This window comes from Manis pentadactyla, chromosome 4 (assembly GCF_030020395.1).
Source record: "Manis pentadactyla isolate mManPen7 chromosome 4, mManPen7.hap1, whole genome shotgun sequence".
Lineage (NCBI taxonomy): Eukaryota > Metazoa > Chordata > Mammalia > Pholidota > Manidae > Manis > Manis pentadactyla.
The window spans coordinates 27,434,446-27,451,360 of NC_080022.1; the positions used below are offsets into that span (position 1 = coordinate 27,434,446).

The 16,915-nt window shown below is 34.1% G+C and overlaps 1 protein-coding gene across 2 annotated transcripts in view; it reads left to right on the forward strand.

Moving 5' to 3' along the window:
• AGO3 (argonaute RISC catalytic component 3) overlaps positions 1–16,915 on the forward strand; it is a 156,218-nt gene that overhangs the window by 7,753 nt on the left and 131,550 nt on the right. For both annotated transcript variants that reach the window (XM_036911923.2, XM_036911924.2), the window contains exon 2: positions 16,539–16,710. In XM_036911923.2, the coding sequence (XP_036767818.1) occupies positions 16,539–16,710 (172 nt within the window). The remainder of the gene's footprint in view (positions 1–16,538; positions 16,711–16,915) is intronic.

A 16,915-nucleotide genomic window follows, 5' to 3' on the forward strand; every position in this document is an offset into this window, starting at 1 on the left:
TCCATCTTCATGGTGTAATTTAACATGTTCCTCTGAATTTACTGTAAACTGTTAGAACTAAAGACTTGATCAGATTCAGGGCATTCTTTTTAAATTTATTCCAGTCAGGTTTTTGTCCCTACCACTTCACTGAAATTGCTCTCATCAAGGTCAACAGAGTTTGCTAAACCCAACACTCAATTCCCAAATCTTCATTTTATTTGACTTTTCAGCTGCATTTGATTAAGTTGCTTCCTTCTTGAAACACTTTTTTTTTTTTCCAGTTGTCTTCCTAGGTACCACTTTATCAAGATCCTCCTCCAACTTTATTGGCTATTACTTTTCCACTTTCTTTTCTGTTTCGTCTTAATTCCTACAATTTCTAAATATTGGGAGTGTCCCAGGGCTTAGTGTTCTTCTGTATTCTACCACAATCTGAATGATCTCTTCTAGTCCACTGGTTTCAAATACTACTAATATGCTGGGGATACTCAAGTTTTACATCTCTATCTAGCCTAGACCTCTCCTTGAACTCCACACCCATCTACCTGCCTACTAGACACCTACTTATATAGACACCTCAAATTTAACATGTCCTAAAATCACCTTGATTTCCTCTCTAAACTTGCTCATTTCACTGAGTCTGTATCAGTAAATGACACTTTCATTCTTTCAGTTGCTTAGACCAAAAAACCTTAACAGTTCTTGTATTTCATACTCCACACCTAACCCATTAGCAATTCCCATCACATCTGCCTTCTAAATAATTTCCACGTCAACATAATTTCCTCAGCAGTTGCTACCCCAACCCCAGCCAACTTATCTTTTGCTTGGACAGTCAGTTAGCTGACCTACTGGTTTCCCTGTTTGTACCTTTAATATAATTTTTCATACAGCAGTGATAGTTTTTTTAAAATTATGTCAGATCATAATGCTTCTTAACTTAGAACGCTTTGGTTGCTCATATCTCAGTAAAATCAGGGGACCTCATCATGTCCTGCAAATCCTGTATGATCTGATCTCTCATCTCTCTGATCTCATCTCCTCTGATTTTCTTCTTGCTCACTCTGCTCCATGCATAGTGGTCTCTTTGCTGTTCATCAAACACCAATCAAGCTTCTGCTTTTTCCTTCATACTTGATATTTCCTCTGCTTGGGCTCTTCCTGATAGCCACATGGTTTATTCTCTCATTTCCTTCTGTTTTCTGTGTGCTTGTTGCCCTTTCAAAGAGTTCTTCTTTGACAAACCTGCGTAAAACAGCTAACTACCTATTCTGTTCTTCTCCCTCAATCTCCACGCCCCCCATAAACTTTCTATACCTTTAACCTATTTTGTTTTTCATTATAGAACTTACTCCTGCCTCATTCACAGAAAAGAAATGCAGTATAATCTGTACCCCACTCTATCCCCTATAAAAGCTTCATGAGGACCACTTCTTAATTACTGTTATTAGAATTGTTTACCTAAGCCTGAACAATGCTTGGCACTTAGAGGCGGTCAGTAAATATTTGTTGAGCAAATGAATGAATAACTTAATGAATGATAGACTTCAAGCAAATGTTAGTTTGCAGTATAGTGTACTGGTTAAAAAAGGGTTGGTTTTACTTGGTTTTTGTCAGGGCATCCAAAACTGATCATCATCATGATGGAATGATTGATACTAACCAAATTCACAAGAAACTAATATATAAATTATACCACCAGCTTAATAATTTACAAAGAGCAGTATTATTTCCAGGACATCTACAAGATTGATTTTGCCTAGTTAGCAACTTACCTCTTTAGGTGGCTTATATGGATATCCAGACAGTAATCAGAAAGTTGCTCTGTAGTCATGGAAACAGACAAGAGAATTTATGGGTGCACTCTCAAGCATCAGGAATAGAAATATGACTTAAAATCTGTCCTCTAATCACTCATAGTTTATTTGAAAATACAGGTAGTTAAACAACTATAGAATTTTCTCTGTGTACAGCAGGCAGATTATTTTGTTAGGCTCAGAACTCCCACTGAAGAAAATTTTAAAATCTGGATAAAATAGGACAAAGTGCCTTTTTAAAATATAGAAGAATTTATTAAGAACAGAGAGTAATCTGTTCCTGAAAATCAGACATTCTGCATCACAACTGCTAACTAGGAGACCATTTCCTCTTATTTTTAAATGGAAAAAAATTATGTGTTAGATATCAACCTAACCTCAACTAATCCCCAAAATACAACTAAAACACATTAAAATATCTGTATATCAATCACAAAGTATTTGTTGGATGTAAAATGCTTAAGAACATCCTTCCTGATCACCAAATAGTTAATAATGGTTAGTTATAAGCAGTTGTCTTGTCGAAACAGAAGGAACAAGAAAAGCAGTAGACTTCATAGACAGCAAGAAAGGACTAGTGGTTACCAAAGGGGAAGGGTTGGGGAGGGTGGGGAGGGAAAAGGGGATTAAGGGGCACTATAATTTGCAATCACAATGTAGGTAGGTCACAGGAACAGTAGGATAGCATGGAGAATACAATTAATGACTCTAACATCTTACTATGTTGGTAGCGTAATGAAGGGGGTGAGGTCTTGATAATATGGGTGAATGTTGAACCACTGTTTTGTGTATGTGAAACCATCATAAGATTGTATATCAATGATATTTTTAAATAAATAATAGAAAAACAAAAAATAAACAATTGCTTTGTGAGCAATACATGACTAGTAGTTCATGACCTTTTCTTCCTTATTTTATTTTATTACATTCATTTTTAAATTGCAGTGTAAGTGACATAGAGCATTATATTAGTTTCAGATGTATAACATAGTGATTCAATATTTGTAAATATTGTGAAATGATTGCAATAAGTATAGTTAACATTTGTCACCATACATACTTTTTTTTTCTTGTGATGAGAACTTTTAAGATTTACTCTCAGCAACTTTGAAATATGCCATTCAGTATTAACTATAGTCACCATGCCGTACATTATATCCCCATGACTTATTTTTATAACTGGAAATACGTACATTTTGACCCCCTTCACCCATTTCACTCACTCTGATACCCCCACTTCTGGCAACCACCAATCTATTCTATGTATCTGTGAGCTTGGGTTTTTTGTTATTACTCTTCCACAAATAGGTGAGGTCATATGGTATTTGTCTTTTTCTATCTGACTTCTTTCACTTAGCATAATGCCCTTAAGGTCCATCCATGTTGTTGCAAATTACAAGAATTCCTTCTTTTTTATGGTTGAATAATATTTCATTGGATGTATATGCCATATATTCTTTATCCATTCATCCATGATGAATACTTAGGTAGTTTCCATATCTTGGGTGTTATAAATAATACTGCACTGAACATAAGAGTGCATATATATTTTCAAGTTAGTGTTTTCATTTTCTTCAGATAAATACCCAGAAGTAGCATTGCTGGATCATACAGTAGTTCTGCTTTTTAAATTTTTGAGGGATTTTCATACTGTTTTCCATAGTGGTTGCACCAATTTACATTCCAACCAACAGTGCACAAGGATTTCCTTTTCCACATATTCCACAGAAATAGCCAACACTTGCTATTTCTTATTTTTTATATGATAGCCATTCTAACAGATGTTAAGTGATATCTCATTGTGGTTTTAATTTGTATTTATCTGGTGATTAGTGATGTTGAGCACCTTTTCATGTGCCTGTTGGCCAGCTGCATTTCTTCTTTGGAAAAATGTCTGATCAGCTCCTCTGCCCATTTTTTTATTGGATTTTTTTTCTATTGAATTGTATGAGTTCTTTTATTGTTATAGACATTTACCCTTTATCAGATATATGATTTGCACATATTCTCCCATTCAGAAAGTTGTTTTTTCCATTTTGTTAATGGTGTCCTTTGCTCTACAGAAGCTTTTTAGTTTGACATAGCTTCACTTGTTTATTTTTTGCTTATGTTGCTTTTCTGTTTGGTGTCAAAGCTAAAAAATTGCTAAGATCAGTGCCAAAGAGCTTACCCTGTATGTTTTCTTCTAGGATTTTTATGGTTTCAGGTCTTATATTCAAGTCCTTAATTCATTTTGAGTTAATTTTTGTATATGATCTAAGATAGGGGTCCAGTTTCATTCTTTCGCATGTGGCTGTCCAGTTTCCCAGCATCATTTATTGACAAGACTGCCCTTTTCCCATTACATATTCTTGGCCCTTTTGTTGAAAATTAATTGACCATATATGCATGGATTTATTTCTGGGTTCTCTATTCTGTTTCATTAATCTATATCTCTTTTTATGCCAATACTGTACTGTTTTGATTACTATAGCTTTATAGTACAGTTTCAAACCAGGGAGCATAATGTCTCCAACTTTGCTCTTCTTTCTCAAGATTGCTTTGGCTGTTCTCAGTGTTTTGTGGTTCCATACCAATTTTAGGATTGTTCCATTTCTCAGGAAAATGCCATTGGAATTTTGATAGGGATTGCATTGAATCTGTAAAACACTATGGTATTAACAATATCAATTCTTCCATTCCATGAGCACAGAATATTTTTCCCTTTATTTGTGTCTTCTTCAGTTTCTTCCATCAATATCTTACAGTTTTTGGTATACAGGTCTTTCACCTCTTTGGTAAAATTCATTCCTAGGAATTTTGTTCTTTTGATTCAATTGTAATTGGAATTGTTTTCTTAGTTTCTCTTTCTGATAGTCCACTATGAGTGCATAGAAATGCAATATATTTTTATGTATTGATTTTCTATCTTGCAACTTTACTGAATTCATATATTTTTACAGTTTTTTGGTGGAGTCTTTAGGGTTTCTGTATATAATGTCATGTCAGCTGCAAAGAGTGACAGTTTTACTTCTTCCTTTCCAGTTGGGGTACTTTCTATTTCTTCTTGCCTAATTATTCCAGTACTATGTCGAATTTTAGTGGCAAGAGTGGGCATCTTGTCTTGTTCCTGATTTTAGAGGAAAAGGTTTCCACTTTTCACTGTTAGTATATTAGCTGTGAGCTTATCATATACGGCCTTTATTATGGTTAGGTATGTTCCCTCTGTACATACTTTGTTGAATTTTTTATTATAAATGGATGTTGAATTTTGTCAAATGCATTTTCTGCATCTATTGAAATGATCATATGATTTTTATCCTTTTGGTTAATGTGGTGTGTCACATTGATTGATTTGTAAATATTGAACCGTCTTTGCATCCCTGGAATACATTCCACTTGATCATGGTGTGTGGTCTTCCTTTTACTGTGCTTTCGAATTTGGTTTGCTGATATTTTTTTGAGGATATATCCATCTGCGTTCATCACAGATATTGGCCTATAATTTTTTGTGGCATCCTTGTCTGGTTTTGGTATCAGTGTAATACTGGCCTTGTAATATGAGTTTGGAAGTGTTTCCTCCTCTTCTGTTTTTTGGAAAAGTCTGAGGACTGGTATCAGTTCTTTAAATGTTTGGTAGACCTCACCAGTGATGTCATCTTTTATTTGTTTGGAGATTTTTGGTTACCGAATTAATCTCCTTACTAGTAATTAGTCTGTTCACATTTTCTATTTCTTTATGATTGAGTCTTGGTAGGTTGTATGTTTTTAGGAACTTACCCATTCTAGATTGTTCAATTTGTTGGCATATAATTATTCAAGTAGTCTTTTAGGACCCTCTGTATTTCTGTGGTATCAATTGTAATATCTCTTTCATTTATGATTTTGAGTCCTCTCTTTTTTCTTGGAGAGTCTAGCTAAAGGTTTGTTGGTTTTGTTTTTCTTTTCAGAGAAACAGCTCTTAGTTCCATTGACCTCTTCCATTGTCTTTTCAGTCTGTTTCATTTATTTCTGCTCTGATTTTTGTTATTGCCTTCCTTTTACTAACCTTGGGCTTCATTTGTTCTTTTTCTAGGTTCTAGGTGTAAAGTTGTTTGAGATAGTTCCTGTTTCTTGATGAAGGCATTTATTGCTATGAACCTATCCTTAAACTGCTTTTTCTGCATCCTATAACTTTTTGTGTGTTGTATTTCCATTTTCATTTGTCTCAGGATATATTTTGTCTTTTGGTTTCTTTTTTGACCCATTGGTTTGTTTTTTGTTTTTAATACCAAACAGTACAGAAAAGTTGAAAGAATGGTACAGTGAATACCTGTATCCTTCATCTGGACTCAACAATTAACACTTTGGTATGTTTGCCTTCTCTTTCTGTATATACTGAAAAGCCATTTTTTGAAAGTTGTATACATCAAAACACTCCATTCCAAATACTTCTATATGCATCCTTTAATAAGAATATTCTCCAAACTAACATCATCATTACAGGTAAGAAAATCAACAATTTTCTAATATCATATAACATCCAGCATTATTCAAATATAAAATATATATTTCATAATTTTATTTTTCCAAATAACACTGCCTTTGGTTATGACCCATTGGTTGTTGGTTAGCAAATTGTTTAATCTACATGTTTGTGTATTTTCCAATTTTCCTCTAATAATTTATTTCTAGTTTTGTGCCATTGCATTCGGAAAAGATGCTTGATATGATTTTAGTGTCTTTAAGTTTACCAAGACTTGTGTTGTGGCCTAACATATGATCTATCCTGGAAAATGTTCTTATGGAATTGATAAACATGTATATTCTGTTGCTTTTGAATGGAATGTTCTGTTTTACTGTCTGTGAGTCTATTAAGTCTATCTCGTCTAACATGTCATTTAAGACTAATGTTTCCTCATTGATTTTCTGTCTGGATGATCTATTCACTGATAAAAATCAGGTATTAAAGTCCCCTACTGTTATTGTATGGCTGTCTCTTTCTCCATTTAGTTCTGTTAATATTTGCTTTATATTGTGTGCTCCTCTGTTGAGTGCATAAACAAATATTATATCTTCTTGTTGGTTTGACCCCTTTATCATTACGTAGCACCCTTCTCTGTCTCTTATCACACCCTTTGTTTTAAAGTCTCTTTTTCTGATGTAACTACCCCTGCATTGATTTTCATTTGCATAGAATATCTTTTCCAACTCTTCTTTTTAGTCTGTGTGTGTCCTTACATCTGAAGTCAGTCTCTTGTGGGCAGTCTATAGGTGGATATTCATTTTTTTATCCATTCAACCTCTCCAAGTCTTTTGATTGGATAATTTAGTCCATTTACATTTAAAGTAATTATTGACAGGTATGTACTTATTGACAGTTTGTTCGTTGTTTTCAGGCTACTTGTAGTTACTCTGTTCTTTTTCTCTTGCTTCCTTTGTGATTTGATTATTTTCTTCAGTGGGTGCTTCAATTATTTTTCCTTTTGTATGTCTATTATAGGTTTTTGCTTTGTCATGAGACTTCATGTCTTTTTTTTACCACCAGCAGCACATGCCCTTTGTTGACATTCAGCAGGCTTTAAAAAACTTATGTATGTGAAAAGATGCTCCACATTGCTGATCAGCAGGGAAACGTAAATTAAAACCACAATGAGATATCACCTCACACCAGTTACAATGGCCAGCATCCAAAAGACAAGCAACAACTGCTGGCAAGGATGCGGAGAAAGGTGAACCCTCCTACACTGTTGGTGGGAATGTAAGTTAATTCCACCATTGTGAAAAGCAATATGGAGGTTCCTCAAAAAACTAAATAAAGAAATACCATTTGCCACAGGAATTCCACTCCTAGGAATTTACCCAAAGAAAACAAGATCTCATATTCAAAAAGACATACGCATCCCTTTGTTTATTGCAGCACTATTTACAATAGCCAAGACATGGAAGCAACCTAAGTGTCCATCAGTAAATGAATGGATAAAGAAGATGTGGTAAATATACACAATGGAATATTATTCAGCCATAGGAAGAAAACAAATCCTACCATTTGCAGCAACATAGATGGAGCTAGAAGGTATTATGCTCAGTGGAATAAGCCAGGTGGAGAAAGACAAGTACCAAATGGTTTCACTCATCTGAGGAGTATAACAACAAAACAAAAACTGAAGGAACAAAAGAGGTGCAGACTCACAGAACCCAAGAATGAACTAGCGGTTGCCAAAGGGAAAGAGGTTGGGGAGGGTGGGTGGGAAGAGAGGGATAAGGGGATTAATGGGTATTATGATTAGCACAAATAGTGTGGGGGTCACAGGGAAGGAAGGATAGCACAGAGAAGACAAGTAGTGACTCTATAGCATCTTACTATGCTGATGGAAAGTGACTGTAATGGGGTATGTGGTGGGGACTTGATAATAGGGGGAATGTAGTAACCACAATGTTGCTCATGTGAAATCTGAACATAAGATTGTATATCAATGATACCTTAATAAAAAAAAAAAAGGAAAAAAAAGCTTCTGTATGTGATTTCTTATATTCTGCCACTTGCACTGGAGCATAGCTTGTGTTGCTTTAAAAAAAAAGTTGTGTTGAGTTTTGGTGATATAGTGTAAACGTTTGCTATGTAATATATTTGAAAAACGTTATATTGAAAGATATAAGTATGAGTTTAGTATATTCTAAGAAGTTTAGATCTTAAAAATCAAGAGGTATTTTACATGGAAAAATTAGGTTGTGTGGTATATGACCGTAATTACCAGGCCAAAATGGTGGGGAAATAGAAACCCAGAGAAGCAATGACTGTAATAGCCACTTTTTCCCTGAGGGCATTTGCTGATCCTGAAAACTTAAAATTTTGATGCCTGAAGGCATGAAGTTGACAGAAATCAAAGCCTAGGGTCTGCATATGATGCAAAGTGTACAGGAGACCTTCTGTACTATATAGGAGGACCCTGAAATGCTATTTTCAGCATGAGAGTAATCTTGAAGTGGATGACCCTCACAGGAAACCTATAATCTTGAGTTTGTTTTTAAGTTGCATGGGAATGGTAGTACTCCCAGGTACCTCACAGAAACAAATGCAGATCTTAAGGAAGATATCTTTATCCTAGATCTCAAATTGTTTCTACAAAGAATTTTTTAAGCACAGTGACCATACAACCCCATAACCAGATATATATGCTAACAAGATACCACAAGCAGTAAAGACAACAGATAATAAAAACAAAATCACAGACTTCACATTTTAAAGCTATCAGATGCAAACTATAAAGCAAACATTTATGTGGAAGTGTGTTTAAAAGGCTCTAGTAGCACCTGGGCTGGATATCCATGTATATACAGCCTTCTGAGGGCAAATTTTAGAGGTCTTTGAAAAAGAAAAGTTGAAAATTAATAAAGAAATAACAGAAGAAATACCCTTGAAATACTGATCTCATCTGAAAATGAGTTGGTGTCTGTTCCAAGCAAACCTAACAAAAAGAGAACCACACAGGACATATTTGTAGATTTTCAAGTCTCAAATATAAGGAATGCATATGGAAAAAGTAATCTACAATACCACATGTTAGAAGACAACATCTATGAAAATTTGAAGATAGAACTGTTGAATGCATGGGTTCAATGTCAAGCCAGGTTGTTTGTGTAAGAAGGTAATAAACATTCTTAAATGTACATAAGGATTTGGAAAATCTATCCCTCCTCCCCACAGCCAGGTGCTTATTTGTATAACACTGTTTAAAGGTATGTCTTAGAATAATGAAAGATTAATTTGAAACCTCAAGAAGCGAGATTCAGAGTTGGGAAGGATGAGTGGTGAGCAAAGAAACCATATAAACTTAAATACATTAATTTATTATGCCATTTTTTTTTATAAAGCGATGATAAAATGTCCAGATTTTTCTAAAATAAATGTTTTGGTAATCTGTTACTACATTAGTGAATTAAAATAATAGTGACATCAGTTTATCATTTCTCAAGATTTGCTGGCTGGAAACTAAGCTATTAGTATCAGCTGTAAGTGGGAGGGAGGTGGGAAGAGAATTTAGAATCTCCACTTGGGCCTTTCCGTGAGGCAGGTTGGGTTTCCTCACAGCATGAAGGCTGGGTTCCAAGAAGTAGCATTCTAAACGGCAAAGGCAAAGCTGCAGATCTCTAAAAGCCAGTCTCAGAAGCTACACAGTGTTTAACTACCTCTGCATTCTGTTGAAGTAAGGTCAGCCCAAATTCAGGGATGGAGAAAAGATTCCACCTCTTGATGGAAGGAGTGGTAAAGATATATAGTTGTTTTTCATCACTTCATGAGATACTTAACTACTGATTATGATCTCTTTCCCAGAATATAATTTGGAAAGGGATGGTGAAATGGTTTGAATAAAACTTTCTATGTTCTATTAAATGGATACCTTGTTCCATTAACAAGGGAAAGTTTATCTTGATTATTTTTAATATTTAAGTTTTATCTTGATAAGCCTTAATTTGGGGTGGGGGGAATAAACTTGAAGCTGATCAATCAAAACAGGCAACTTTTTAACAGGAGTATAATTAAAACAACAAAAATTCTAATAAGAAACCCAGCACAGTTAAACAGACCTGTTAAATTCATAATGATTGGGAAACAGTGGCAGTTCCACAGAAAGCTAAACATGACGTAGCAATTCTATTCCTAGGAATCTTCTCAAGTGAAAATTTATGTCTAAACTAGGACATGATATGAGTATTTATAGCAGAATTATCTATCATAATAGCCAAAAAGTGGAAGCAACCTGAATGTTCATCAAATGGTGAATGGGTAAGTAAAAAGTGGTATATCCTGTTGGGGTATAAAATGAAATACTGTTGGGGAATAGAAGGAATGAAGTACTAATACATGCTTCAACATGGATGAACCTTGAAAACTTGCTAAGCGAAAGAAATTAGTTATAAAGGACAACATGATTTCCTTTATATGAAATGTCCAGAATAGGGCAAGTCTGTAGAGACAGAAAGTAGATTAATGGTAGGTTTTTGCTGGGGGTGATGAGAACTGGGGAGGTGATGGGTGATGGGTTCAGGATTTCTTTTTAGGATGATGATGTTCTAACATTTATTGTGATGGTGGTTGAAAATTCTGTGAATATTCTAAAAGCCATTAAATTGGTGAATTGTATGATGTGAAAAATATCTCAATAAAGCTGTTAAAAGAAGACTGACTGCTAAGGAAAAAAAAAGGCCTAATGAATGAGTACTACTGTAAGCATAGGACTTTTTTATTAAGGTGTTTTAAAAAGATGATGGTAACTTGGTGAAGTAGGATTTGAGGAAGATTTGAGACTGCCAGATTACTGAGATAAAGGCAAATAGCACAAAGTTTAGAGGAAATCACACAAGCTATTCCAAGTCAAAGCATTCAGCCAAACTGAGACAAAGGGAAGACCTTAGGGGTGAATGGGTATTATGGAATTCCTCAGCAGTTTGTTGCATTCAATTGTGTTACTGTGCTTTGTAGCCAGCTGCTGTTACTTGGTGATGCAAAGCATTAATAGGCTGAAGAAAATAACATGTGAACCAACCAAAGTATCAACTGTGTTAAACTGACATAATTTCCCTATTTACTATTGCATATGAGCTGATCTGTGTTACAGAAAGATGTGTTGTATCAGAATAAACTGTATGGGGAGACAAATGAATCTTTTTTCTTAGGCCCCCCCAGCCATCTAGTTCCCTCTCTGAAGGCAGTCTTTGCTCCTACTGTATTGGTGTCCTACCAGTCTAATAATGTTTATGTGTATAATATGAATGTGTATTTTCTTTATTCATACAAATGGACACATATTATATACCCTATCCTGTAGTATTTTTTTATATAAGCCATCTTTATGGAATCTAAGGAGTTTCCCTGTTCTTTTTAATTTAAATAGTTATATATTATTCCATTGTGTGGTTATATTAATTTCCTATTGAGTTTTGATTTATTCATTTCATTCATTTAGCATATATTTATTGTTTACTTTATACCTTTATGCCAGGAACAGTTCTGGACAGTATAGATCGAAAAAAGCAGACAAAACCCCCAACCTTCAATGAACTTACATTCCATTGTCTTTTGTTACTCCATACAATGCTGCATACAAGAATATCCTTGTACAAATAGCATTTTATGCATATGGAAGTATATGTGTAGATAAATACCTAGAAATTGGGATTGCTAGGTCAAAGCATGTGTATTAATAATTCTAATTGGTTTTGAATTTATAGAAAAATGGAATGGAAAGTACAGAATTCCCGTATACCCCCTGATTCCCCTGCTCACTGCCAGTTTCCCCTGTTATTACATTAGTGTGGTACATTTGTTACAATTAATGAACCAATATTGATACAGTATTATTAACTAAAGTCCATAGTTTACATTAGAATTCACTCTTTGTGTTGTACATTCTGTGGGTTTTGATCATTGTACATTCTATGGGTTTTGACAAATGTTAGTGACATATATCCAACATTACAATATCATACAAAATAGAATTAAAATTCCCTGTGCTCCGCCTATTCATCCCTCCCTCCCTGGAAACCACTGATCTTTTTTGCTGTCTCCGTAATTTTGCCTTTTCCAAAATATCATGCAGTTGAAATTACATGTTATGTAGCCTTTTTAGTTGGCTTCTTCTACTTAGAAGTGTGCATTTAAGGTTCCTCCAAGTTTTTTCATGCTTGATAACTCATTTCTTTTAGAGATGAATAATATTCTGTTGTCTGGAGGTACTTCAGTTTTTTTTTTATTCATTCACCTACTGAAGAACATCTTGGTTGCTTACAGGTTTTAGCATTTATAGATAAAGCTACTATAAACATTCTTCTGCAGGTTTTTGTGTAGATGTAAGTTTTAGGTCATATCAAGGAGCATGTTTTCTGGATAATATGGTTAAGAGTATGTTTAATTTTGTAAGAAACTGCTAAACTGTCTTCCTAAGTGGCTGTACCACTTTGCAGTCCACCAGCAACGAATGAGAGTGCCTTGCTTCATATCCTTGTCAGCATTTGATGTTAGTGTTTTTTGGATTTTACTCATTCTGATAGGTGTGTAGTGGTATCCCATTGTTATAATTTGCAATTCCTTAATGACATGTAATGTTGAGCATCTTTTCATATGCTTATTTCCATCTGCATATCTTCTTTGGTGAGGTATCTGTTCAGATCTTTTGTCCATTTTCTTAAGAGTTTTTTTGTTGAGTTTTAAGAGATCTTTATATATTTTGGATACTAGCCCTTTATCTGATAGGTGTTTTGTAAATATTTTCTCTCAGTCTGTGGCTTGTGTTTTCATTCTCTTTTGCAAAACAGATCTTTTTAATTTTAATGAAAACATCAATGTTTTTATCTCATGGGTTGTGCTTTTGGTGTCCTAAGAAGTCACCATCACATGTTTTCACCTGTGTTTTCTTCTAGGAGTTTTGTACTTTTTACATTTTACATTAAAGTCTATAAGCCATTTTGAGTTAATTTTTGGAAAAGGTGTAAGTTCTGTGTCTAGATGTGTTTTGTTTTGTTTTGTTTTTTAGCATATGAATATCCACTTGTTTAGCACCATTATTGAAAAAAGACTATCCTTTTTCCATTGAGTTGCCTTTGCTCCTTTGTCAAAAATCAGTTGACTATATTTAGTGGGACAGTTTTGGGGCTTCCTTTTCTGTTCCACTGATTTTTTTGTCTATTCTTTAACCAATACTGTCTTGATTATTGTAGACTAATAGTGAGTCTGGAATTGGAGGCCAGCAGTGAACAATAAGAATTTGAAATTAGAAGCAAGTACCATTTACATTAGCACTCAAAAAAAAAAAAGCCAATACTTATAAAATCTAACAAAACTTACAAACCTAACAAAATGTATACAAGATACAAGGAAAATAAAATTCTGAAGAAAACAATAAAAGAAAGTATAAGTAGAGACACTCCATGTACATGTATAGGAAGACTCAATATGCTGAAGATGTCAGTTCTTCCCAACTTGATTCATAGAGTCATAGAGTTAGCACAATCCCAAACCCAAACAAAATCTTGGCCAGTTATTTTGTGGATATAGACAAAATGATTCTAAAGTTTATATGGGAAGGCACAATACCCAGAATAGTTACACAATATTGAAGGAGAATAACATTGGAAGACTTGACACGACTTGACTTCAAGACCTACTACAAAGCTGTAGTAATCAGGACAGTGTATTACTGGTGAAAAGAAGGACGAATATATCAATAGAACAAAGTAAAGAGCCCAGGAGGGCTGTTCCAGTCCTGGTTTTACTACTTAACTAGCTGTGAAATTTTAGGCAAGTCACTTCAGTTTTCCACATCTATAAAATCATTATAAAATTTGTATTAAGATTAAATGAGATAATGCATGTAAAGCATTTATCACAAGTAAGAACTTGATAAGTTTAGCTTACTTTAGAAAATTGTACATTTTCCAATTTGATCCTAACAACATTCATAAGAAAGATACAGATCAAGTTTTATTCCCATCTTTTAGATCAGGAAATAGAGTTTCAGGGCCATTAATATTTGACAGAGTTCAAGGGGTTAGATACATGGTAGAGCCAGAACTATAACGTAATCCAGATTTACTCAGTATTACCTGTCTCAGTCTAAGATGGCAGGAAAGATTATGCCCTTAGAAGAATTTACAAATACATGAAAGAGATTACAAATATCTGAAAACAAAATTTAAGAATAAATGATGTAGGCAGCACTTTAATCTACTTTCATTCACAGTGAAAAAAAAAGTTGTTGTGAACTTACCTTTTAATTCCTGATAAAAACTCATATTGGTCATGATACATTATCCTTCTGATACATTGCTTGGTTTAACTTAATATTTTGTTTAGGATTATTGCATCTATGTTCATGAATGGGATTGTCCTAGGATTTTCCCTTTTCATAATGTTCTGGTTAGATTTTTGCATCAAGATTTTTCTGGCATTATAAATTGAATTGGGGTATTTTCACTTTTTTCTATTTTCTGGAAGAGTTTGTATAAGATGGATATTATTTTTTTCCTTAAATGTTTGGTATAATTCTGTAGTGGAGCAATCTGGATCTGGAATCTTTTAGTGTGCATGTGGAAATATTTTTAATTGTGGATTTCATTTTTTCACATAGTTACAGGACTTTTCAAGTGTTTTAAATGAAGTTAATTGAGATAGTTATTCATTTATTAACTGAATTCATTATTTGAGATTTGTTTAACAAAGCTACAATATTTTGGGCTTTAAAATCTTAATGCTGGATATCACTTAAAGTTCTTTTTTAGCTGTGATAAAACACATGTAACATTAAGTTTACCATCTTAGCAATTTTTTTTTTGGTATCATTTATCTACAATTACATGAGGAACATTATGTTTACTAGACTTCTCCCATCACCAAGTTCCCCCCACAAACCCCATTGTAATCACTGTCCATCAGCGTAGTAAGATGCCGTAGAATCACTACTTGTCTTCTCTGTGTTGCACAGCCCTCCCCCATCTTAGCAATTTTTTAGTGTAGAGATTAGTAGTATTAAAGTACATTCATACTTGAATACATGTAACATTAAATTTACCATCTAGTAATTTTTTAGTATACACATCAGTAGTACTTTAAGTACATTCACATTAGTGTGTGGATATTGTATAACCAATCTCCAGAACTCTTTTTCTTGTAAAACTGAAACTACACCCATTAAGCAGCAATTCCCCATTCTCCCTTTCTCCCAGCCCCTGGCAACTATGCTTCTACTTCATCTCTATGAATTTGACCACTCTTGGTATTAATAAGTGGAATCAGTGTCTTTTTGTGACTGGCTTATTTCATTTAGCATAACATCCATAAATTTTGTACATGTTGTACCATGTGTCAGAATTTCCTTCCTTTTTAAGGCTGATTAATATTCCATTGTATGTATATACCACATTTTGCTTATCCAGTCATCCATCAGTAGGCACTTAGGTTGCTTCTACCTTTTGGCTACTTTGAATAATGCTGCTATGAGCATAGGTGTACAGTTCTCTTCAGTGTCCTTCTTTTTAGTTCTTTTGGATGTAAATACAGAAGTAGAATTGCTGGATCATATAGTAATTCCATTTTTAATGTTTTGAAGAGCCACCATACTGTTTTCCAAAGTGACTGCACCATTTTACATCTCTACCAACGGAGGACTTTTCAGATTGTGTATTCTTGTGTGTGTCAGTAAGCTATATTTCCCTAGGAATTTGTTTTATCAAACTTTCAAATTTATTGACACAATGTAATATCTTCAGTATCTGTAGTGATAATCATTTTTTCCATATATTGGTTACTTAAAGCCTTTTTTCTCCTGAACAGTGTTGCCTGGAGTTTTACAATTTTCTTTCTTTTCAAACAATTGATTTTGTGCTTTGTTGATCCTTTTGATTGTATATAGTTTTTCATTTTGCTGATTTATTCTTATCCTTATTATCACCTTCTGCTTTATTTTGCTTTGCTGTTGGTCTCACACTCTTAGGGTCTGATTTGGGCTTGCTAATGCTCACCTAGGTTTTATGATTGTTCTCTCTTCTTTCTACTCTTCCAATAAAGTTTTCCAGAGATGCTCAGTTTTTTGTTTATATATTTGTTTTAATGAGGAGAGTAAGTTAGGATGAAGGAAGTTGAAGTGTTAGAAATGATGTCATCTTGCAGCACTAGTCTTAATCACTATCAGCTGTACTTTAAAATTCTAACATAACCTGATTGACAAGATGATTATCAAATGCAGCTTTTAACAGTGTTACTCTCTTTTTCCCCCTCTCTGGCAGGACCTGTTGGGGCCCAGCCCCTACTCATGGTGCCCAGAAGACCTGGCTATGGCACCATGGGCAAACCCATTAAATTGCTGGCTAACTGTTTTCAAGTTGAAATCCCAAAGATTGATGTCTACCTCTATGAGGTGGATATTAAACCAGACAAGTGTCCTAGGAGAGTGAACAGGTAAGAATCATAAAGTTATGGAGATATTTTGCTGTTGATATTTGTCTTTGCTTTAGTAATTACATTTATCTTGTATATCTAAATAACAATGATAATGTGTAATAGTTTGACCAAGAATATATGGTAATTGTTTTGAAATTGTGCTTCAGAGGTGTAATGGTGAGAAAAGTCTTATATAAACAGACTTGAAAATTTTCTATTATAA